Raw genomic sequence first — 25,057 nt, forward strand, 5'->3', positions numbered from 1 at the left:
CTCTACCCTTCACTGCTGCAAGTCCTTCGCCGGAACCATCATGAGCACTCATCTTTCCCACTTCTTTTTCCTTCTTCCTTGGCACCCTGCTGCCAAGTCTGTACTCCTACGCTATTCGGCTAGAAGATACCCTGCTTCTCCACCAAATTGTCGCGATCTTCCTCTAATCGGGGTCGTGTATCTTGGGCCGACGTAGGAGGTAGTAATTATAGCGACACTACTGGGATAGTAATATAAAAATTGATATATTTTTGTGCTCTATCTTCGAAGGCAATCCACGACTGACCTCCTCAAATCACCTCGCTAAGGGTTTTAAAGCTCCTTACCTTTCAGCAGATCCCTCGTATGTGGCGGTCCAGCTACAATACCCGCCACAACCAGCTGCTTTACGACTTCACACTTGGAACGTCACTGTCTTGGCCGCAGGTCCCGCTTGCTTGGACGTGGTCTGGAGAGTCTGGAGCGAGTAGACCTTCTGCAGGCAGTCAACCAGCATCGTTAATCCACCATCCAACAGTACACCGTGACACTAAGGTATGAACTAATCGTCTTAGCTACGTGACATACGGCCTTGAACGGCCCAAATATGACTCTCAGTATGCGTTTTACGATATCATGCATTAACGGCGAACACGGCCCTTGGCGAACACGGCCATGATGCAAGTTATCGTAAAACGCATACTGAAAGTCAGATATGGTTTGAGCATGGTTTCTGTTCAGTTGATGCGTGTTCGATTAATGGAAGTGTTTTGAGATTGATCCTTGTAACGGACATTCAAGAGGCACCTCTTGCAGGAAACCGATACCGAAAGGGCAGGCTACAGCGACCCTTCAGCACATAATCATAGTATGCCTTCTTCAGAATACCAAAACAGCTATTATGAGAAAACGCATATTAAGTGGAGATAATACGTATTGTGTGCTCAGCGAACACGGCCAAAAGTCTTTGAGAAATATTTCGAATGTATATTTTGCGAATTCTATCTTGTACACTTTATTTTTCATGAAGTACTCACAATATCATTGTAACGGGGTACGTAGTCCTAAGTGTACCCCTAGTTACATGAAGTGTGACATGTCACCACTGTACAGTATGAAGACTCCAACCTCAGAAGTATGACACGTCATACTCCGGGATATCTGGTAGGGTCGTCCGAAGCCAACCATTGGCTGATGACATTGCTTTTATATAAGTGACTTATAGTTCGTATATTTAACTCAAGCGTAGCCTACCTATAAATATACTCAGTTTACAACCTACCTTAAATTGGTCACTTCGCTCCCTTCAGGTAAAGGGGGCCTTTGAACTGTCGTTCACTGAGAGTTTGTAAGCTCTCGGAAGCCAACTTCCTCTAGCGCAAGGTGCTGTGGGATCCCATCACAAGCATTGTACTAAGACGATACGATGTACCGTAAAAATCGGCCATCGATTTTTGGTCAAAGTCAAGTCAAATATAGAACCTCATCAAGATTTCTTCAATAAACCCGTTTGATGACATCCGTCCTAAACACGCGGTAGATCGTCTTTTAAAGATCTGTCTCTGGAGGCTGTGCCATCCATAAAATGGGAGCGTCGCACTGGACCCGTTTGTCGCACTGGGACCGATTTTTACGGTACGTAAGCTAATGGCGTCAGGGTCCCGTTTTCTTTGATATATAATAACAATGGTAAGAAAGAAAGGTTTAAAATAGTTTTTTCGTCCAGAGAAGTCTTCTCGGCTATTATCCTGCCGTTCGGGGCGACACCTAAATACAATCAATCTGCAAGACAACTAAGATGCCGTTTGAATATGCAAGGAGGGCAACGCTTGGAATCCAATCTACCTCTACATTTGACGAAGTCATTGCTGCTCTCAGGACGCTCAAGGCGAAAACAAATCAGCTGTATTGCTTAGCATGTGGTGAGAACTTCAACGGTCACTCCATGGGATACCTCCTGTGGCTCTGTGGGTCGTCTATCTGTGACGATAAAGACGAGGGGTGCACGTACTGGCTTAAAGTGTTATCGTGCCAGGAAACAGATACACCATTTTTTCGAGAACGGAATGCACAGCAACCAAGTTGGGCCCCCTACACAGCGATAACTATCTGGATCTATGAAACATTTGAAGTGAGATCAATGGTGCTCAGCTCTTTGAGACCTGCAAACATCCGCAACAAGTTGAGAAATGTGTTGAGCCTCACTGAGAGTACCGTACCCGATTAGAAGACCATTCAAAACTAGGTTTACCATTTCAAGAACAGTATTCGCTACAATACAAACATTGTGGATGATGTCGTAGCGATCGCCCGCAAAACGCAGTATGTGCATGATATTCTGGAGACAACAACGTTTACGGTTGGTTATGACTTGGATCTTGACGGCAATCCAGGTTTAGGAACCTGCTGCGATGAAGACCCATTTGTGTTGGCTTTCTCAGCAAAAAATCTGCCTAAAAAAAGGATCGCGGCCCGGATTCATTATATTTCACATGTATGCGACATTCAAGTTGAGAAAGCGCAAAATTCCCTAATCTATGTGCGAGATTTCCGACCCGTCTCAATCATTTCATCCCGTTGTATTTTTTTTCTCAGCGCACCAAGGCTCAATACTCTGCGGCTATAGCGGCAAGCGACACAGTTTCTTACAGTAGTCGGCCATCAAATGAGAATAAAATACGTCATGGCATGTAACGGGGTACCATCCAGTGTACCCCAGGCTACATAAAGAGTGACACGTCACTATTGTGTACACCTGGTACCGTGTACCAGGTGCTGTAGGAGCCAGTCAGGGCATGGCTACTTAGCTCCACTATAAGTAGCCTCTAGTTTAAATAAAGCCCAAACTAAGCTTAATTATATATACATCAGTCTTATATCTACTCTTCTAAGTAGCAAACCGTTCCATTTAAGGCCGGGAACACGTGAACTAGCGTTCACTCGGGTAGTAAATACCCTTAAGCACTTCCTCTGTGCAAGGTGCTGTGTGACCCCGTCACACTTGGTAGCACTTGTAGCCAATCCTACACCTTCACGGGTAGATTGAACTATCTGATTCCTCTGTGCGCTCTACGTTTGAGCCACAATTGACCGAGGTGAGTTTCCTCGCTTGAACGACTCACAGTACGAGTCTGTTCGGAAGATGGGAGGCATCTTCGGGATGGACGCCCTGCAGAGCCTGGTAATGTCAACACCGGCCGAGCAGATCGAGCGCGTCAATGCGTTTGACGCTTACGAGCAGGGGATCATCGTGCATCTGCGGGAGAACCTGCAGGCTCCGGCGGCGAAAGCAAATCCGCCACACCCGGAGTCAATACGGCTGAAGGTTAAGCCGTATGAAGGGAAGGAAGGTGATAACCTTCACTTCTGGGTCCGAGAAGTAGAGTTCGCGATGGACGCGGCTCCGATCTCGACCGAGCAACTCTGCGTTGCTTTTGAGCTCTACAACCTTATCGGTCGTGCTAAGTGCTGGGTGTACACGCGGGAGGCGACATCCCCTGGGTATTTCACATTTTAGGCTCAGCTGTGCGAACAGCTCCGACCCGGCGAACTACGAGTACCGCCAGCGCTCGCGCTTCCTCTCATGCAAGTAAGGGAGGCGCGAGCTGCACGAGTACGCCCAAGCGATACGGGAGCTCACGGCGTCCCTAGTGGGAAGCCCACTTAACGAACACGTCAAGATGAATGTGTTCATGAACGGCCTTCGAGTAGGCCCAGCGCGTACTCAGCTGTTACGGGTGCAGTCAAGCACCCTTGAGTAGGCGATCCAAGTGGCTCTTCAGGAAGAATACAGCCATCGCCAGGCGCGTACGCCGGCCTCCGCGTGGCCTGGGGGTTCCTTGTCGGCTCCCGGTCGAACAAGCCCCAACGGACCAATTCCCATGCAGCTCGGGTCCGCCGAGCAGCGCGACATTCGCTGCTTCGGCTGCGGGAAGATGGACCACTTCAAGCGCGACTGCCCCGCAGAAAGACCCGCAGGCAGACTTTCCCCAATCCCGTCATCAAGGGTCGCTTGCAGAAGCCAGGATCCTGGGGACAGGGAAACGCCGGGAACCAGTAGGGGCGGGGCGCCCTACTGGGGAAGAACTAAGTCTTCGTGATGGGTGCGCGGGTGGTGCGTACCACGGGAACTTAGCCCCTGAGAGCCTTCGCACTCTCGTATCGGCGAAGAGCAGCGGCGGGTTGCTCGTAGTACACGGATGTGTACGGGGATACGATCATCCCTTTAGAATCTTGATCGATTCTGGGGCGTCTAAGAATTTCGCACGCCACCAGACGGTTGCTCGCAACAGCAACAAGTTGCCCGATGCTTTGAGAGAAAGCAAGGGCAATGGGACGATGTCAGTGCGACTGGCCGACGGGAAGGTTGTCACTGTCCCCAACGTCCAAGTGGGTCTGGCCGTCAAGTTTGAAGACTTTGACAGCCTCGAACAGCTTACTGTTCTTGACATGGATCCCTACGATATGATCGTGGGCATGCCATGGCTTGAGAAGCACGACACCTGGATCGACTGTCGAGGCAAGGCAATCGGTGCCAGCCGCCCTGCGCAGTCCGACAGAGCATTGGTGAGTCATGTTCCCACCTCTGTCAAGGCTTGGGGCGCTCGCAAGGGTTGCCAGGGTACCGAAACATCCAGCAGATGCTTGGGAGTCGTCGACGTATATGACGACTCCGAGGACGCTTCGATGGCGGCGGCGCCCAGAGGAGGTGCTGGCCAAGTGGATCACTTAGGTCCACAAGCTGGTAACATAGTTCCACAGACAGCTGGAGCTGGTACGAACGCTGGTAATAGCGTGTTCAAGGTGGATAACAGAGCTTCACACACAGTCGTCCAGACCTTAACTGACGAGGAAGACGTCGGACACGCTTCCTGTGTGGGTAACACAGTACCACCCGAGGCCTTGAGTGCCTCGGATGTCGGCGCTCCGACATCCACTGTGGGTAACAAAGTTCCACGTCACGGGCGCCGTCGACCACGACGTCGCTTCAAGCGACTCGGCGTCCAGGGCCCGGGCTCCTCCGACACGGCCGGTGGAAGAGTGCTATCACATCTTCGATGGCGAGACCGGTTTACCCGTCAAGGCATCTGATGTCCTCTTGGAACCGTTGCCAGAGGTTGCAGAGATACTGAACCTCGAGGAAATGACGGTTGAGTCTTTCCTGGCCAACCTCAAGGTTGGGAAGGTTGTTGAGATGGTGCTCATAAGACTTAAGACCACTCGGGAGGAGTTGAGCTCCTCCTCTGTCTTGGACGAGAACGTCCTGGAAGACCTATACAAGCAGCGTCAGGCGTGCTTGGGTGCTGATATCCTTAAGAACCCCAAGGATCCGGTGTATCCTTTCGTGCCGGAGTATGCGAACGTGGTGAACAAACACCCACCGACCCAACTCCCACCAGATCGAGGCGTACGGCATGATATTGATTTCGTGCCTGGCACAAAGTACTGTGTTCCAAGGCAATGGCCTCTTCCGCGCGAACGGTGCGAGGTCATTGGTGCCTTCTTCGCTGTGAAAGCGAAGGCAGGCATGGTGCGGGAGTCGAAGTCCCCGCACTCGACGCCAACTTTTTGCGTTCGGAAGCCGAACGGAAAGTGGTGTCTAGCTCATGCTTATAACAAGCTGAACAACGCAACGGTGCCTGCCCAAACACTAATCCTACGAAAGGATGTGTTGCTGAACAACATGGCCGGAAGAGTACTGTACAGTGCGCTGGATTTGGTAGACGGATACTACCAGATCCTGATGCGTGAGAGTAACATCCCGCTCACCGCGGTGAGAACTCCAAGCGGCATGCTTTGAGAGTGGCTCGTCATGCCGCATGGCTTGTCTAATGCCTCGGCGACGTTCAACCGCCTGGTGACGCAATTGTTCAGGCCACTGTGCGCCTTCGTACAGACGTACTTCGACGACATCTTCGTCCATAGCGTGCCGAGGGAGGCAAGACGGCCATGGAGGTGCATTTAGGACACCCCCGTCGAGTGTTGGACGTAATGCGAGCGAACAAGCTCTACGCCAACATCGACAAGTGCGTTTTCGCGTCACCAGAGATTACAGTTCTCGGCTGCTTCGTAAGCAACGTGGGCATTCGGGCTGACCAGACAAGGTCAAGGCCATAGCAGCATGGTCGACGCCCCGATCCCAAAAGGATCTTCGAAATTTGGTTGAGCTTGGCCAACTACCTTCACCAGTAAAGCGCACGGTACGCGAGCTTCGCTAAGCTCCTTGTCGGACCTCCTTCAGAAGGACGTCGACTGGCGCTGGGACCAAGAGCAACCAGGATGCTTTTGACAGCATCAAGACCAGTCTCAAGAGACCCCTGTCCTGGCCCTGCCGGACGAGACGAAGCCGTTTAGCGTCGTCTATGATGCCTCCGACAACGCCATCGGGTGTGCATTGCTGCAGGCCGACACGGCTGGACATGAACGAGTCATCTCGTTCCAGTCCAGGCAGCACAAAGCCGCCGAACGGAACTACCCTGACCACGACAAGGAGCTCCTGGCAATTAAGTATACCCTTGTTAAGTTTCGTGCTCACCTTCTGGGCTCACGGCCCTTCGTGATCTACACAGACCACGCATCCTTGAGGACGGCGACTAACTCGCCTGACCTCTCCCAGCGGATTGCGAGGTCGCTGTCCTTTTTGGTGGAGTACAAAATCCGCGTCGAATACAAGCCAGACAAGCTCAACGTGCTTGCGCACGCCCTCTCTCGGCGTCCAGACTACGAGTTGGCCCACATCACACCGCTGACAACCGATCTATACGATCGGATACGGCCTCAGCTCCGGGATCTTAACTGCAGTGCTTGGCAAGGAGAAGGAGAATCAAAAAGTGATAAAGTCTCCCCTTGCCGTCAAGTTCTGCAGCCGCATTGACCCTAAATATATTATATAAAATTGGTGCACTACTTCAACATCTTATCTACCGGAAACTTTCACAGCTGACGTGAGCGTAATCTTCACTCTGAGTCAGAGGTGATGTCCAACGTTCCCCCTTGCTCACGTAGCCTGTCTCAAACAGCAAGTACGACACGTAGCTCTAGCTCAGCTAACGAACTTCGTTGCTTCTAACCCACTGAGTACGAGCTTCGCACTGCAAAACCACGCGACCATCGCGCCACCAACCCGTACACGAACATCGGTTCAATTGTCAGTTCATTAATGAAACATCGTTGAGAGTCTCCCTGGAGATACCATCTTCTCTTATGTGCTAGCACCGATCGGTTTGAGTCTGACTGAAATTGGTCATCACCCAGACCGAAGACACACCATCGTCCTGGCTCGAAGCGACCTTCGCGCTTCCTTGCCCAGCACAACGAACCACACCTACTAAATTTCGGAAATACTCGAACTTGACTCTGACCAGCGGTTTAATTAAGATGTCTGCTGTCATGTCATTAGTTCCGCAATGCTGCACTGCCAGTAGCTCTCTATCTTCGAAATTTCGAACGTAGTGGAACCGGGTTTTGATGTGTTTGCTACCGTTATGCTTCCCAGGCTTCTTCGACGGAGAAATAGTTGCAGTGTTGTCACACAAAGTGTTGGCAGGTCGTAACTCCACATGAGCTCATCAAAGAGACCACGCAGTCACATAATGTCTCCCGCGCCTTCGTTCATCGCAATATATTCGGCTTCCATGGTACTTTAAGCTTTTAGTCCCTGCTTTCTTGAGCCATACAAAATAGCACTGCCTTTCAGCATAGTGACGTACCCGCTGACTGACTGACAATCCATCTTTTCATTGGAGTAGTCTGCATCGCTGTAATTTTCGATACGTTGCAAATCCACCTTGGTCGAGCTCGATACGACCATACAGAGTCCAAAGTCCTTAGTAGGTTGCAAGTATCGCAGTACACGCTTGACTTGGGCATAGTGAACAGCACTGAAGCACGACATGTACTGTCCGAGACGACGGACGACGTGGGCAATATCCGGCCGAGATCCCGAGACAAGATACTAAAATGCTCCAACAGCTTCTCTACACGGCAAATTACTAATGTCAGTAGACAAATTTTCAGTGTTAGTGTCCACTGCTGTTGCAACAGGTGTAGCGCCCCATGGCAGTCGTACATGTGACATCTGCGTAGCACCTCGTCTACGTAGTTGAGTTGACTGAAGAATACATAGCCACTTGCACGATTGATGGTCACTTCTATCCCCAATTGGTACTTGACTGGTCCAAGCTCCACTAATTCAAAGTTGGTTGCTAATTTTCGGGTAATGGCTTAGCACCGAGCTTGTTCTTCCATGAGCAGCGCGTCGTCAACGTAAACTGTTAGGAGCATGACTACCTCCCCATTCTCGACGAGGGAATAAAGGCCATGGTCGCTTTCCAAGCGAATAAATTCAAGAGCAACGATATGTCGATGCAGCGTCTTGTTACAGACATGCGGGGCTTGTTTCAAGCCGTATAGCGACTTGACCAGCTGATAAATCCGCTGATTTCCAGGCGAGCCACAGCCTTGAGGTAAATTGTGAAAACTAGCTCTGCTAATTTCCCGTGAAGAAATGCTGCTTAACATCGTATTGGAAAACAGCCCACCGCCGTTGAACTTCGAAATAAATGGCCACTCGATTTGTGTCAAAGCAAATCACTGGAGCAAAATTCTCGTTGTAGTTGATACCGAATTTTTGCTCGAATCCATGAATGACAAGCCGAGCCCTGAATCTCTTCACAAATATTTGCTCGTCCTTCTTCACAGTGTACACCCACCGGTTCGTGATAACCTGTGCCCCTCTCGACTTCGAACGCTCCACAATAATCCACACACCATGTCTGTGTAGCGAATCCAGCTCTTAGTCCATGGCTGCCTGCCATTGCGACGCAAATTTTGAGCGAATGGATTGTTTGTAAGTGGCTGGAATCGGTACATCTCGAGAGTGCAATTTCGATTCACTTATTGGTCGTAAACTCGCTCTCCAAAACCTTCAACACCTTGTGGATAGCGAGATGAAGCTCGAAATCACCCAGCCGTGAGCTTCTTATCCGTTTTTCTTACAGATCGTGAAACGTTATGCCGGGCCACAGTATCACCTTCAACATTATTTACAACGGAAGTACTCCCTGTAACGTCCAGTGGAAGTACATGGATATTAGGCTGATCATCGGCAAGAGCAGGATTGGTAAGGATAGCAGCATCACGCGGCTTCACGACAACTTGAACTTGGTTGGTCTGCACGAGAATACTCTGTCCGTCTAAATCTAACCGTACAGCGTCCTCTAGCTGCATTTGCATTGGTACAAGCGATACCCTCGCTGGAAGATCATGATCGCCATGGTTGCAAGCATTACTCAATAGCATGTCCATGTAGTTACGCGCCACTGCGTAGTCTTCGGCAAAGGTATAGTTCCCACCACGATGAGTCGAAACTACCCCGCTCGAGAGATCCAAAACCTTATAGCCATACGTAGCAGGAGAGTAATCTATGAGAGTTAACGTTACAACTCTAGACGACAATTTCTTCTTCTTGGATCGCGCTGCACTAGTAATGTGATAGTATGCCAGGCATCTCCAGGTCCTTAAGCACGACACATCAGACAGCTAACCGGAGAACTTTTCGTGTGGTGTTATCCCTCCTAAGACTCTCGTCACCGTGACGTTCAGCATGTAGACAACATGCTGCACGGCCTCTCCTCACAGAAACCTCGGAAGGTTTGTCATATGAAGAAGATCTCGAGCCTTAGGCAAAACGATTCCGTTCGCACGCTCAACGATACCGTTTTCTTGTGGAGTATAGCCATTAGTCGTTGAAAGATAAATCCCCTTCTTAGCGCTGAATTCTTGAAGGCATGTGTTATCGAACGCTTCCCCTTGGTCCGAGTGTATTTCGTCTACGCGGCAGTTCTTAGCTCGATATTTCACATATAGGTGGTTTACAAGCGTGATGATATGTGATTTCGCGTCACCCTTGTGCCGCAGGAGATAGATCCACTTGTATCTGCTGAATTCGTCCACTACAAGCAAGAAAGCAGTACTCCCATCGATAGTGAGCTCATTCACCGAACAAGCATCGACTTGAAGTCGCTGTAAGGGGTGTGTCGCATGTACTAACCGCTTTGGGGAACCTTCTTGCCATGAACAGAAGGAAGGCAGCTGGATAACGAGCCTCCCTTTCCAGCAGCAATATTTAGACCGTGAGCAGCTTTCGTTTTGTCCATGTCTCAGATCGTCGAGGCGCATGCATGTACGAATCGCTTATGACAGACCACCAAAGGTACGGACTTACTGGAGCTCACTATTGCACTGAAGATAACATATTTCTTCTTCTTGTACTGGCGTGATGACCACAATCGATACAAACCGCCAACTCTTACAAACTTGAGGCGCATCCCGTTTTTTTGGCTCAAATAGCAGAGCGGCTGATCTGCAGACATGGAGACAAAGTAGTTCAGTTGTCTCTACATGTATCCTGTGAGAGCAAGTTAACGGGCGCATCTGGCACATAGTTGACATCAGGAAGAAGACGCTTCTCCTGGCGTCCTGTTAGCTCGTTAACGATCAAGAATTCCACAGTACCAGCTTAATTTATGCTCACAGTATTTCCAGTTGCGCACAACATTTCAAGATCATCACCAATTGTCGCGATCTTAGTGAACTGTGAAAGATTGCTGCAGATGTTCCCCGTCGCAGCGCTGTCTAAGCACCACTCCATTACATCAGCAGCTCCACCGATATTTGCCATGCATGACTTATGACCAGACTTGCCATGCCGGCCACCACCTCGACCACCATGACGACCGCCACCTAGCCTAGACGACCCTCTGCTACCGCTGTTCTTCTGTTGGTTGCCAGAGTTCTGGTCGCCCTTCTGCCAGCATTCTCGATACCAGTGCCTAGTTTGCCACACTTTGCACACGGTCGTCGCTGCATAGATTCCTTCACTGACCGTCGGTGGCTCTGGCTCTCCGTGCCTTGATGCTGGGCCGTCATTTCCTTCAGTCGAAAACTGAAAAACTGCATTTGTAGTAGATTGGCCCCCTTGATAACCTGTAGCGTTACCACCGCTTTGAGACATATTACCACTGGAAGGAAGTCGCATATTCTCCTCCTGCTCTCTTGCCAAGAGTCGTCCACGTACTTGACTGACTACAAACTCCCTGGCTTTCATCCTTGCTCCAGCCAACTCTGTACTTAGGTCGGGAATACTTCAAGGGTATTTGTAAGGAGAAGTCGGGCAAGTTCAGCATCTTCATTAGGGTGCCCAAGCGTCACGAGATCTTTTTGTAGCTGCATAACAGCGTCGATGTACGTGTCAACACGCTCACGCTTAGCTAATTTCCGCGCAAACATCGCGGCCTTGATCAGGATGTCGTTCTTGGCGGCGCTTTCAGCATTGTATTCTTTCTCGATATCTTTAAATAGCTGCACAGGATCACAACTCACAAGCCGTCGTCTGTACCGACCGGCTAAGCGCGGGCCAAGCGAGCCAGCGATGACAGCGTGAGCCTTGAGCCAGCGCTCGTTCCAGCGACGCTTCTTGGCAGAGCTCCAGGAGCTGTCTCGAACCACTTCTTCGATCACTAAAGACCACATTTTTTGTACCTTGAGTTTTAACTCGATCATTGTCCGCCATAGCTCATAGACGTCAGCACCAGTGAGATTGGGCACTTCGAGGGTTGGGGTGTCCCTAACCGCGGACCGACTACGCTTCTTATTGCTGGAGTTTTTTTTCTTGGTAGCACGCTTTCGCTTAGAGCTGCTTCGCCCTTCCGAGCTACTTGAACTTGATTCAGACGCACTACAGTCTGACGAGGAATCCAAATGCACAGAGCTCGCAGAACTTCTGCTTGCGGGAGCGCCACCGGACGATGGTGACGACGGTGGCGAGCCTGGCGGCTCCGACGCCGCTTCACTGGCGGTGTCCCCGTCGTCACTGCTGCCCTCCTTGCGACCTTTCGGCTCAGCTTGGACCACCCTCCTTGATGATCCTTGGACACGAAGAGAGACCCTGTTTGGGGTCATAACCAGACGTTTGCTCAATCTGAAGTAGATATAGAAGGAAGTTGAACGCTGGCTAGCGGGGCCTCAGCTCCGGGATCTTGGTTACAGTGCTTGGCAAGGAGAAGGAGAGTCCACAAGTGATAAAGTCTCTCCTTGCCGTCAAGCTCGACAGCCGCATTGATCCTAAATATATTAAATAAAATTGGCGCACTACTTCAACATCTTATCTACCGGAAGCTTTTACAGCTGACGTGAGCATAAGATTCACTCTGAGTCAGAGGTGATGTCCAGCACACTGTGGTGTTTCTGAGCGCAGATCGCCGCCCACAGCAACTCATATAAACCGTCGATGTCCAAAAAAAAGTAGGTGCTGCACCTATTTCTTTCTGCTGCCTTATAAAAGAGGGCACTGCACTCAACAAATTTTGAGCTGGCACCCAGCATTGAAAATAGGTAAGAAAAAATGAACGATTTTCTATTTGGTCATTTTCTGAACTAGCACATTTCATGTGACCCACAAATCAAGTCATTTTCCTGGGCTGGGCAGCCTTGCCGCTCTCACCTGACGCCGTTGCTCTCCTCGCAACTGCAGTTGTCCACTCCCCCAGGGCCTCCTTTCATGCGGCAGAATGCGGCAGATAACTCAGAGAGGCCCACGAAAGGCCTTAGAAACAGGTCGCGGCGACTACTGGAACCGCGAGCAGACGTGCCACAAAGTCGACGACGAGTTATTTTCGATTCCGAAAATACACAACATGTGGCAGATGACCCCAAAAGAAAAGATAATGTGGCACCAAATATGGCGATAGACAAACAGGTTCAAGACCGAAAGAGAGCAGTTGGTGAAGTAGAGGTGTCCCCGAGATCAACACTAACGCAGCGAAAAATTCACCAGAAAAAGTCAAGGAGACGAGCTGAAGCTGCACTTGAGATGAAGCCGCATGTGCTCAAGCGAGCGGTGTCCAGCTACTCCGTAATGACGTCGACCAGCCTATCACCTGCTCCCGTAGTGCCGCCGCGACTTCTTCGCCATCATGCATCCGAGCAGCTGATTAAAAGTGCCTCTGCGCCACCACAGGAAGCAGTTTTGCCGACGGTATACTCAAGCAAACACCCTGACCTGAATGTGATCACGCCCGAGACTGTTGCAAAACTACTGAGAGGCGATTTTAAAGAGCATTTGGCAGGGTTTCAGCTTTTGGATTGTAGATTTCCATACGAGTTTGAAGGCGGCAGCTTGAAAGGTGCCACCTCACTGTGTGATCCCGAAAAGATGGAGACGCAGTTTTTCCTATCGACGACATTGGAGCACTCCGCCCGTATGGCGCTGATTTTCTTTTGTGAGTTTTCGGCTAACCGAGCGCCGAAGATGCTGCGCCATGTACGCAATGTGGATCGGAGACTGCATGCTGACAGTTACCCTGAGCTGTACTACCCGGAGTTGTATCTAGTTGACGGTGGCTACAAGAGCTGCTTCGAGACACTGCAACAAGAGATCTGTGGGCCTTCCGCTGTGTATGTAACGATGGAAGACGAACAATATGTTGAGGAGTGCCGTCACGAGTTTGCTGCATGGAGAAGACGCTGGAAGCCTCACAAGACTGTTGCCAATTGTGCTGCGAGGCTGGAAACAAGTCCACAAATTAGCAGGCGTGGTTATCGCCAAGTTCGATCAAATGGGGCAGCCGGAGTCCGCTCTCTTTTCGATGACTTTTAGAAAACGCGCATAGGTGGACGCAACGTTGCAATCATGAAGTAAACGAACATTACGTGGGATGCACAGCCTGTACTACATGTATAGCAACGTTAATTCTCGGCCGACGGTCGGTACTGTAAAAGTTGGAAGAATAAAAAAACTGTTCAACGCCTCATAAGTTTTACATGTCGACTCAGCAGATATACATATATGTTCATTACTACTACGTAGTAGTACGTGAGTAGTGTTTCTTCGTCCTACGCAGCAGCAGTGCCCATGATCGCGGCAAATTCTTGTGGCTTGGCCTGCTGCAACGCTGCCAGAGCAGCAAACACGTCAGCTTGGGCTGTTTGCCGGACGATCGTTTTGTGCGCATTAAAATACAGTAGCAGCCGTGCAGGACACGTGATGCTCAAATTAATGATCTGCGCCACCATCATCTCGTCGCTGAGCACATGAGGGAACATGGAGACGATGATCTGGCGCGTGAATCGACCCGTAAACTGACCAACCGCCTCCACCAAGCAGCCTCCCGGGTCCCCGCAGATCTTCCGAACGTCCGCCGCATCTTCGTTGTCACCCTCGGGGTCTTCCTCCACGACAGACATCACTTGCGTCGTTGCGATAGTGCACGAACGGTGATTGAAGTTCGGCTTGTCGAGCTGCAGAGAGAACTCGTAGATGCCATTCGGTGGCGTCGATCCATCAGACTGGTCCATGAACATCCTCGAGAAGCTGCAGCCTTCGTCACCCGAGCGAGGACGATCACTCCCACCGAACAGGATCTTATCCACCGTCCCCAAGACAGCGGCTTCCAATCGTTGGCGCATTTGTAGCAGACACGTGACCTGCAGGTCCCGACACTCGAGAAGATACTGCACTTGCTGCTTGAGATCGTTGATATCGAGCGTCAGATTAAACACCTTGGACTCGTGCTGCTGAAAATTTTGGCGACTCTTTTTCTGCGTTTCGCTCATTCGGTACGGACGCTTGCGCTGATCATCGGCCACGAACTTGCTCTGTCGTTTCATAGACCGAGCTTGAGGACGTCTGGGCGGCTCACATGTTGCAACTATGCGCGGTTCCGGAGTTATCGGTGTAGGCTCAGCGGGCGCTTCGAGTGGCGAGCACAATATGTTCGAGATGTTCATTGTGACGCCATCAGGGACCGGCGAGGATAATAAATCCGAGATGTTCATTTTGACCCCATGTGTGGCCGGCGAACACAACAGGTCCGAGATATTCATCTTGACGGCAACTTGGAATTTGCAAGGGGGAACGCGATAATTCCGGTAACAGTTTCCATTTCAGGCCAGAAAACGCCAGCATCTTCTTACGTCAAACATGAGTTGAGTCAACCATGAGTTTGAGTCAAACAAGTTTTTTTCCCAGTCTGGTATAGGTCACGGTCGTCAGGTCAAACGCTGCTGAAAAGATTTCATACAAAAAGAGGGGCTCAGCAGCGACTTCGTCACACCAGCACGCTAAGATAACGATCATTCGGTAAAGTTTCTAATTGAAGGTCTTTGGCCTGATGTCAACACCATCAAGACTGTGGTACACAAATTATGAAGCTTACAGCATATTGCATACAGACTGCCGTAAACAGTAAATGTATGAAAGTTAAAGGATCGATGAAGTATGTGCGGACAGCTACTTAACTTAATCCCACTCGCCCCAGTCCTCCCCACGTTTGCTGGCATCCTCGTGGCTTGCTGGCGTCGCCTCAGGGGCCTTGGCTTCCGATGTAGCAGTAGCTGTTGCCTCCGGAACCGCCAGATCGTCATCGTCACCCCAGTCCAGCGAGTCCTCCTCGGCAGCTTCATCTCCTTCCTCTAGTTTCAAGTCGGTCAGCGCACTGGTCGGCTCCTTCAGACTCGACGACGCACCTGGCGAATTCGACTCCTTCCGCTCGTCCAGTTCGATCCAACTCTCTCCATCGCTGGAGGATGTCGGGCCGTTCGCGGCGGTAGAAGCTGGTGTCTTGCCTTCCTCCTCCTCCTTCGACTCGTCGTCAGGGAAAATCGGCTTGCCCTCGTCGTCCTTGGCCTTCGGTGAGTCAACATCCCAGCCAATTTCCTCCTCGTCATCGTTCAGAGCTGACACATAACCAAATGAAACATTGTCAGTCGCTCATAGCAGCCCACAAAGCACCACGTCCCACTTCAAATACGAACCGTGTTCAAGCAGGTCAGCACCACGCTGCTCTTGCGCCGCCAACAGTGAGGCCTTGTAGATATAGTGCGCCCAGAACACATCAGCCTCCACTAAAGACGGCACCAGCTCCGTGAACTTGGCTCCGACCGTCGGGTAGTTCTCCAGCACCTCCTTATGGATCTCTTCCAGCTCCTCAGCAGGCGTCGTAGCTTTCCACTTTTCAAAGGTCTCGACGTCGAGCGGTGGCTCGACGTATGTCTCCGAATCCTCCTGTAATGCTAGCAACCGGAATCGCCTGGCACTAAGCTCACTCTCACTGAGCTCTTCGTCGTTTTCGTACATGTTATCTCCCGCCAATGTACCAAGGAACTCGTCTGCCGAGTTGAGTAGCTTGGACCCCATGGCCTCGAGCGAGCCGAGACTTGATCCGACGTTCAGCGACGTCAGCTTGTTGCCTACTGTGGTCAGAGATCCCTGCACTGAAGTAAGTGACCCTTGCACAGAGCTGCTAACTGAGTTAAGCGAGCTGGTCATGTCGAAGGAGAAGAGCGAGTTCTTCAGCGACGTCAGCGGGTATTGATCCTCATTTTGCTCTTCTGTGGCGGATTGTGTGGGATCTTTTGGCTCTTTATCATTTTTCTGGCCATCCGGGTCCTGCTTAGACTCTTCGTCGTCCTCCGAGTCGTTGCGGTCAATACTGAGCCGTCCTTCCTGCATATTCTGACGCACGTTCTTGCTGAGCTCAGCCACATCCTCCTGCACGATGGTCCTAAATTCCTGAAGATCGGAGCTCAGCGTCGTCATAGCCTCTGCCGACTTATCCTTGATGGCGTTCACCACCGAGTAGAAGCTGCTAAACGACATGGCGGCACCAGGTGTCCTTACTACTTGACCCTTTGTCGGTGGATGCTTCTCTTCTAGAGACCGACTCGATTAAGTACGAGCTCTGTACAATACGTACTTAAGCGAGTTTCAAAACCACGTACAGTACTGGTAAAAGTGGTGTGTCCGACGTCGGACAACATTCCCCTTTCCAATCCAATAGAATACATACCGAGTTTACCGGTATGCCAAAGTGATGATCCTGTCCCGCGGATCCATCAGTTTTAGATCTGCCTCTAAACGCGCAAGCTCGTTTTTGAAAGATGGTCCTTACGATCCGCAAGCCTGCCCCGGAGTTCACGGCCGATGCTGTGGTTAACGGCGAATTCAAGAAGATCTCCCTGTCGGACTACAAGGGCCAATACGTGGTGCTCTTCTTCTACCCCATGGACTTCACATTCGTGTGCCCTACGGAGATCTGCGCCTTTAGTGACCGCGCTGACGAATTCAAGAAGCTTAACACGCAGGTGATCGGCTGCTCCATCGATTCCAAGTTTACGCATCTCGCGTGGATCAACACGCCGCGCAAGAAGGGTGGTCTTGGTGACATGAACATTCCGCTTGTTGCCGACGTCAAGAAGGACCTGTGCTCCAAGTACGAGGTGCTCGTATCGGAGGGCGATGACGAGGGCGTGGCCTTCCGTGGCCTCTTTATTATCGATAAGGAGGGAGTGCTCCGCCAAATTACCATCAACGACCTGCCGATCGGACGCAACGTCGACGAGGTGCTGCGTCTGATTGAGGCCTTCCAGTTCCACGAAGAGCACGGTGACGTCTGCCCCGCTAACTGGAAGAAGGGCGCGAAGGGCATGACCGCCAACCCCAAGGACTCGCTCAAGTACTTCGAGACTGTGGAGGAGCCTTCCAAGAAGCGTAAGCTCACCAAGTAAGACAACAACAGAGCGACCGCTCTCGCCAACGCTCTTCTTTCGAGTTGACCTCCGTAGCTACCAGTCAATAGCCGCAGGATGAGACGTAATATAAACCATCTACCCGCCATTAAAACTTCAGCGCGTTGGCGATACCAACCTGCTAAATGTCATTTTATTACTATCTTTGAGCATATTGCTTCCCGCGCTTTTTTTAGTGACCTTCATTCTTCCAATTCCGCGCGGAAACCGCAATAAGCACCTCCAACCATGGCGGAGCGCGGCAAGACACAGTATGGCGGGGGAAAGACAACCCGCAATCCTTATAGTCGCGGCGGAGGCTCGGCATGGGCACGTAACTCTCAGGGCGCACGCGCCAACGCGCAGCGTAACCGGCCGGGACGTGGCATGACGGAAGCCAAGCAGTACGCACTCAAGAAAGGCAACGAGCTCGACAAGAAATTCGGCTTTTATCTGCTCCCAGAGCTTCTGGAACAAGAAGAAGAAGCTAGGAAGGAGCAGCCAGACGTCGCCATGGACGGAGAAGACCACGCTAAGCTCGGCTGGCTGCTCAATCTGCGAGCTTGCACGCTGCCCGATCCAGTGGAGGGCAAGAACGAGGTCAGTGGCCTCGAACTGTACTTCCTCGAGCAAGATGGCAAGGCCTTTAAGACACGTATCATCTACCAGCCTTACTTCTACGTGCGTTCCGAGACCAACAGATCGCAGGAGGTCATCGCGTACTGTTTGAGGCAATTCGAAGGCCTCGTGGCCAAGGCGGAGAGAGTTTTCCGAGAAGATCTCGACATGGCTGACCATCTGAATGGTAAGAAGGCACTGTACGTGAAGCTGAGCTTCAACACGGTCTCAGATTTGATGACCGTGAAGAGAGAGCTAGCCCCCTTGGTGGCCAGGAACCAGGAGAGACTGCAGGCTCGGCAGGCCTATGAGCTGCAGGGCCAGACACGCGAACAAGTGACGGAAGACGATCTCGTCTTCGGAGCGGATGCTGATGGAGCCAAAGGAGCAGGAACGGATGAGAGTGAGAGCTCTTTGTTGGAGCTGAGAGAGTACGATGTCCCGTACCCCATGCGTGTCGCCATTGACCTTGACATTCGAGTGGGTGCGTGGTATCACGTGAATTATGATCCAACAGCGCCGTACTCGCCCTCGGATGTGAAACGACAGAAGGATATGGTGGACAAAGCTGAACCGGTGGTGTGTGCCTTCGATATTGAATGTACGAAGGCCCCACTGAAGTTCCCGGACGCACAGATAGACCAGATCTACATGATTTCGTACATGATCGACAAGCAGGGATACTTGATTGTAAATCGGGAGTTCGTGTCGGAAGAGATCCAAGACTTCGAGTACACGCCGAAGGAAGACTATCCTGGTCCTTTCATTGTATTTAATGAGGAGAACGAGGAGCAGCTACTGAAGCGCTTCTTCGAGCATGTGATCGAGGAGAAACCGCACATTTTCGTGACTTATAACGGCGACTTTTTCGATTGGCCATTTATTGACGCACGTGCACAAGTCCACGGCATCAACATGGCGCATGAGATTGGCGTTTCGCTTGACGAACGCAGTGGCGAGTACCGCGGGCGCTGCAGTGTGCACATGGACGCCTTCTGTTGGGTAAAGCGTGACTCGTACTTGCCACAGGGAAGTCAGGGCTTGAAAGCAGTGACTAAGTACAAGCTGGGATACGATCCAGTCGAGGTGGACGCAGAAGATATGGTCGCACTGGCTCGTGATGAACCTTTGAAGATGGCGTCGTACTCAGTTTCCGATGCTGTAGCCACGTTTTACTTGTACGATAAGTACGTGCACCTGTTCGTGTTTTCGCTGTGCACGATCATTCCTCTGGGCTCTGAAGATGTGCTCCGCAAAGGGTCCGGAACTCTATGCGAAGCCTTGCTAATGGTTGAGGCTTTTGAAGGCAACATCATTTGCCCAAACAAACAAAGCTCCGCTCGTGAAGAAAAGTTTTACAAAGGCCGTCTTGTCGAGAGCGAGACCTATGTGGGTGGCCACGTCGAGTGTTTGGAGTCCGGAGTCTTTCGCGCTGATTTCTTGTACGACTTTCAGCTGGTACCTAGTGCTTTCCAGCAGCTGATCGACAATATCGACCGTGACTTGACGTTCTCGCTGGAGGTCGAGATGAATGTGCCAGTTGATCGTGTCGCCAACTACGAAGAAGTGAAAAATCACATTGTTGATCGCCTCGTTGGACTTCGCGAGAGACCAAACCGGAAGGAGCAACCACTCATTTACCACTTGGATGTAGCTGCCATGTACCCGAACATTATTCTGACGAACCGGCTGCAGCCGTGTGCTATTGTGAATGAGGCCGATTGTGCTGCTTGCGCGTACAATACTGAGTGTGGCAGAGCTGCAATCAAAGAGAAAGATGCTTCGTGTCAGCGTGAAATGGATTGGGTATGGCGTGGCGACTTCTACCCTGCCACACGCCCTGAATACTACTCCATCAAGACCCAGATTGAATATGAGAATTTCCCTGTGGAGAAGAAGGGAGGAGCAGCGAATGGAGATGCAAGTAAAGGCCCCAACCGTAGCACTCAACCTGCAGTCCCCTACGCGCAACTCCCTAATGACAGGCAAGAACTGTTGCTGAAACAGCGCTTCAAGTCGTATTGCTCCAGTGTGTACAAGAAGACTAAGGTGACAGAGGAGCAGAAGCGATCGGCCACAGTCTGCATGCGGGAAAACCCGTTCTATGTCAACACAGTGCGAGCGTTCCGTGATCGTCGCTACGAGTACAAGGGCCTCACGAAGGTCTGGAAGAAGAAGGTGGGGCAAGCTGCAGAGGCGAAGGATCTACTGGCGAAGATTGATGCGCAAAACAAGTGTCTTGTGTACGACTCCCTCCAGCTGGCGCACAAGTGTATTCTGAACTCGTTTTACGGCTACGTGATGCGGAAGGGTGCGCGTTGGCACTCGATGGAAATGGCGGGTATCGTGACGCACACGGGCTCTAACATCATTACTGGTGCTCGTGAGCTGGTGGAGCAAATTGGTCGACCGCTGGAGCTGGATACCGATGGTATTTGGGCTATTCTACCCAAGTCTTTTCCAGAAACCTTCTCGTTTAAGCTCAACGATGGCAGCTCGAGAAGTATCTCGTACCCGTGTGTGATGCTAAACGCAGATGTGCACGCAAAGTTCACTAACCCCCAGTATCACGAGCTGGACCCCGCTACAGGGAAGTACAATTCACACAAAGAGTGCTCCATTCTATTCGAGGTGGATGGTCCATACAAAGCCATGGTGCTTCCTGCGTCTACCGAAGAGGGAAAACTGTTGAAGAAGCGGTATGCAGTGTTCAACTTTGATCACTCGCTGGCTGAACTGAAGGGATTTGAGCTCAAGCGACGAGGTGAATTGCAGCTTATCAAGGCGTTCCAGTCGCAGGTCTTTGAGTGCTTTCTCGACGGTGACAGCTTGGAGGAGTGCTACGCTTCTGTTGCGAAATGTGCGAATCGCTGGCTTGACGTGATTGATACCCGAGGCAAGTCGATGGATGATGAAGAGTTGATGGCGTTGATTACAGAGAACAAGAGTATGTCGGGCAAGCTGGACGAGTACGAAGGCCAGAAATCGACCTCCATCACTACCGCTAGACGTTTGGGTGAGTTTCTCGGTGAAGACATGCTCAAGGACAGAGGTTTAACGTGCAAAATGATTATCGCTGCACGTCCGTACGGTGAAAAGGTGACAGAGCGAGCTATCCCGACGGCTATCTTCGCAACAGAAGATGCCGTCAAGAAGCACTTCCTGAAGAAGTGGCTGAAAGATCCTCACCTCCAGGACTTTGACATTCGGTCGATCCTGGACTGGGATTACTACCGTACGCGTTTCGCTTCGACTGTGCAGAAGATTATTTCGCTTCCTGCTGCTTTCCAGAACGTGAAGAATCCGGTACCACGCATTGAACTTCCCGACTGGATGAGGAGGCAAGTTCGCGAGAAGAATGCGAAGCATCAACAGGGTAACATGAAGCAGTTCTTTAAGGCTGCTGCGAAGGGTGCTGACAAAGGAGACTACGTGGCTAAGTTGATCGATATGGAGGACTTAATTAAAGGAAAACAACCGTCACGCACTGATAAGCCCCTGTCACGAAAGCGAGGAAAGAAAACAAGTGACGGAGATGACAGTATTAGTCCGATTGAGGAAATCGATGATGATGCCGTTGACGATGTGCCTGCCGCTAACGTGAAGCTGGGAGAAGTGCCGTTCACTCAGTGGCTCAAGAACCGCAAGAAGAAATGGAAGTCCATGCTTGGTAAGCGACGACGTGAGCGAGAGGAACGAATGCGCGATTACAGTGGATTTGGCATGGCGAACAGTGTACATGGCAACGCAAAGCGTTTCCAGAGTGGGTCTACTCGTGCATTGGCTGCAAAGGGCAACGGAGTTGGCATGGAGAATTTCGTTTTCAATGCTGGGAGTGCACTGCAGCACGAGTACTGGCAGATTGTGGAGATTCAGCAAGAACAAGGAGGGATCTTCACGTGCTGGGTTCTTACTGCACATTCCCAGATGCTGCAGCGAATTACCCTCAAGATGCCGCGGGTTTTCCACATCACTTGTGAAGAAGAAGACCATGAGAGTTTGCTGTCATTACTACCAGGATCGCGTCGTGTGTCGCGCATTGTGCCTCACTTTTCGTCCAAGCCTCAGTCGGTGTTGGAAGTAATGCTCAGCGAACGGCAGTATCAGCAGTATCACAAGGAGATCAATCAGATTCTGGGTGACCCTCATGTTAGCGGTGTGTATGAGCTGCAGGTGTCTGCGTTGACGCGAGCAGTTTGTGCACTTGGCTGCGTGGCGAAGGTTGTCAACCCGCATCTCTCCAGCACCAACCAGGAGTATGAACTCAGCGATTTACAGTTCCAATCGACGGCGCAGGCACCGTATCTCATGGACTTGCCATCCAATGGTACAGCAGCTCCACTTTCAGATTCACTAATGCGCAGAGTATTGTTGTACTTTGCACAGCAGAAGAAACGCGCCATTCTGGCTTTGGTTGCGCTGAAAGAAGGAGACGACGTGGCCAGTGCTGAGAGCTTGGGAAAGGCAGTCAGCGAGGGAGACGCCAACGTTTGGTACGTCGATCCGGTCTCGAACGTCAAGTCTCGGGGCTCAGACTTGAAGAATTTCTTCGAACAGCTTCTCCTGGAGTCTCAAGAGGAGGGCGTTGCTGCTCCTATCCAGAGCTGTTCATTCAAGACCCACGTCGTCAAAACAGCGCAGGAGGCTTTCTCGGGTGTCAATGCCACCCTTGCGCGGCTTGTTTCGAACAAGCAGCTTGCCCCCAAACCGACGATCGTGGTGGCGCAGACGTGTATCCCATCCAGCAAGCGTCTTCGCGAGAAGATGCAGGGTCTACACAGCTTCCCCATTGCCATGCTGCCATGGAACGAAGAGGACACGCTCTTTCCAGCGTTGACATGGCGGAAGATCATGGGAGAAAAAATGATGACGCGCTGCTTCGAGATGACTCAGTACTATGCGGATGTGCTGGACTGTGCTCGCTACGCTCATCTGCCAGTGGGCAACTTCACGGGCGACCACTCCATCGCCATCTTGGACACTTTGTACTCGCGCATCTTGACCAAGCACAAGCATCTGTGGTGGCACTCGCCGACGTCACTGCCCGATCTTGGAGGCAAGGAGCAGGAGCAGCAGTTCCAGCAGCTCTTCAGTCAGTCACTGTTGGGCTCGGCGCAGAAGCAGAAGAGTGATGCGACGTCTCAGCACCGTGTGGACACGTCTGTAGTGGTCTGCGACAAGGGATCTTTTGTGGATGTGTGTGTTGAGCTGGAGCTGGACGGTCTCGCAGTCAACGCGATCCTTGTGGCGTCTCAGATCCACAGTATTGAAGGTCTGGGAGTGGCGCATCAGATGGAGATTGAGTTTGACGGGAATGGCGAAGGCGAAGCAGGCGCGACTGAAGGTTCTGCTCCAGCAGTCGCGGAAGGCGATGCCGAGGAGAGTTGCCACGAAGCTTTCCGCTTGCTGCGTGTGATGGTGACGACGCTGTTCAAAGACTTCCTGGCGAGTCGAAACAAGTTTGCCGACCACGTTCTGCAGCAGTTCTACCGGTGGCTCTGTTCTCCCAACTCTCTAAGCTTCGACCCAGCCTTGCATGCGATGGTGAAGCGGCTAATGGAGAAGCTGTTCTTGCAGCTTCTGGCAGAGTTCCGGCGTCTCGGGTCGCAGATTGTGTACGCCGACTTCAGTAAGATCATCGTGTGCACCAAGAAAAAGTCGGTGCGAGACGCCCAGACGTACCTGAACTTCATCCTGCAGACTGTGCTGTCCAACGAGCTGTTCCAGGTGCTCAACTTTACTCCCAAGAAGTATTTCTCCAACCTCTTGTTCTTGGATGCCGAGAACTACGGCTGTGTCTTGCTGAAGAACGTGGTGCCAGAGGAAGAACAAGAACAGGAGAAGGAGGAGGAGGAGGAGACTGAGCACGACGACGCTGGAGAGAAGCCGCTGGAGATCGTCGCGCACTGGAACATCGCCAACTACTTGCCTCGTGGAGTGGACGAGTATTTCCTCATCTTGATTGGGCAGTTTATCCGCAGACGAGCAGAGTTCCAGTGTCGAATGCTCGCGAAGGGCGACAATGCCAAGCTTGACGCTGCTGACGAGGACGAACAGCCTCTGGACGAGGACGAGAAGCAGCTCAGTCCCCTGGCCAAGTACTCGCAGAAGCTGGTGTCGTCCTATTTCTCGGACAAGATGCTGCGTCTGGTCCCTGAGATTCTGACGTACAACATGGATCGGGACAGCTTCCCGGTGTTCGCTGGGTCGCATCTCCCCTTGGAGTCGCCTGCACTGGAGCTGGTCAAGTTCGTGACTGCCGTGTTCCAGCTCGAGCCCAGTGTGGAGACTCAAGTAGGCAAGATGAGACGCACGTTGCTTAAGCTCCTGCGCACGAGCGAATTCGGCGAGGAATCCCAGTTCCGCAACCCGTCGCTATCGTTTACAGTGCAAGACGTCATCTGCCTCAGCTGCAACCTTTGTCGCTCCGTCGACCTGTGTCGAGACCCTCAGCTCTTCAAGGGAAGCGCGTCACAGACGGACGAAGACGACGAGGAGAATGGAGACGACGCTGACGCGGCTGCGGCCTGGCATTGCCCTCGGTGCTTTGCGTTGTACGACAAGACTGCGTTCGAGATGCGACTTGTGGAGCTGGTGCAGGCGCAGTCTGTCGCCTACCAGTTGCAGGATCTGTATTGCCGCAAATGCCACCTGCCAGCCGAGCACAAGATGCGCGAGTATTGCCCCTGCTCGGGCACATACGCGCTGATACCCGGAGTACGCGAGTCGCTACTGGAAACGATGCGGCTGCTGAAGCGCATCGCGCAACAACACACCTTCGAGTGGCTCTTAGAGACGGTCCAGCGCCTCGAGCGCGAAGCTGCACAGCCATTGCTCATGTAAAGGGGATAATAATGCTGCTTACTAACTTTGCCAACGTATTAAAACAAGGGTT

At 51.6% G+C, this 25,057-nt stretch overlaps 6 protein-coding genes across 6 annotated transcripts; 3 read left to right on the forward strand and 3 right to left on the reverse strand.

Moving 5' to 3' along the window:
• Nucleotides 1-10,811: 10,811 nt before the first annotated feature.
• Nucleotides 10,812-11,541, reverse strand: PITG_15500 (uncharacterized protein; the record flags this gene model as incomplete). Its single annotated transcript, XM_002898394.1, has 3 exons — nt 10,812-10,854; nt 10,992-11,101; nt 11,191-11,541. 3 exons carry the CDS (start codon nt 11,539-11,541, stop codon nt 10,812-10,814), a joined length of 504 nt encoding a protein of 167 aa, XP_002898440.1.
• A 1,309-nt stretch (nt 11,542-12,850) lies between these two features.
• PITG_15501 (uncharacterized protein) lies at nt 12,851-13,442 on the forward strand (the record flags this gene model as incomplete). The annotated part of the gene is made up of 2 exons (XM_002898395.1): nt 12,851-13,300; nt 13,371-13,442. 2 exons carry the CDS (start codon nt 12,851-12,853, stop codon nt 13,440-13,442), a joined length of 522 nt encoding a protein of 173 aa, XP_002898441.1.
• Nucleotides 13,443-13,872: 430 nt separating this feature from the next.
• On the reverse strand, nt 13,873-14,766 carry PITG_15502 (uncharacterized protein; the record flags this gene model as incomplete). The annotated part of the gene is made up of 1 exon (XM_002898396.1): nt 13,873-14,766. The coding sequence occupies one exon, from the start codon at nt 14,764-14,766 to the stop codon at nt 13,873-13,875; it is 894 nt and encodes a 297-aa protein (XP_002898442.1).
• Nucleotides 14,767-15,277: 511 nt separating this feature from the next.
• On the reverse strand, nt 15,278-16,636 carry PITG_15503 (uncharacterized protein; the record flags this gene model as incomplete). Its single annotated transcript, XM_002898397.1, has 3 exons — nt 15,278-15,714; nt 15,793-16,396; nt 16,502-16,636. The coding sequence occupies 3 exons, from the start codon at nt 16,634-16,636 to the stop codon at nt 15,278-15,280; spliced, it is 1,176 nt and encodes a 391-aa protein (XP_002898443.1).
• Nucleotides 16,637-16,888: 252 nt separating this feature from the next.
• Nucleotides 16,889-17,653, forward strand: PITG_15504 (thioredoxin peroxidase, putative; the record flags this gene model as incomplete). Its single annotated transcript, XM_002898398.1, has 1 exon — nt 16,889-17,653. One exon carries the CDS (start codon nt 16,918-16,920, stop codon nt 17,542-17,544), a length of 627 nt encoding a protein of 208 aa, XP_002898444.1.
• Nucleotides 17,654-17,793: 140 nt separating this feature from the next.
• PITG_15505 (DNA polymerase epsilon catalytic subunit, putative) lies at nt 17,794-25,030 on the forward strand (the record flags this gene model as incomplete). The annotated part of the gene is made up of 1 exon (XM_002898399.1): nt 17,794-25,030. One exon carries the CDS (start codon nt 17,794-17,796, stop codon nt 25,003-25,005), a length of 7,212 nt encoding a protein of 2,403 aa, XP_002898445.1.
• Nucleotides 25,031-25,057: the final 27 nt, after the last annotated feature.

This window comes from Phytophthora infestans, genomic scaffold (assembly GCF_000142945.1).
Source record: "Phytophthora infestans T30-4 supercont1.37 genomic scaffold, whole genome shotgun sequence".
In the NCBI taxonomy this organism is placed as follows: Eukaryota; Oomycota; class Peronosporomycetes; order Peronosporales; family Peronosporaceae; genus Phytophthora; species Phytophthora infestans.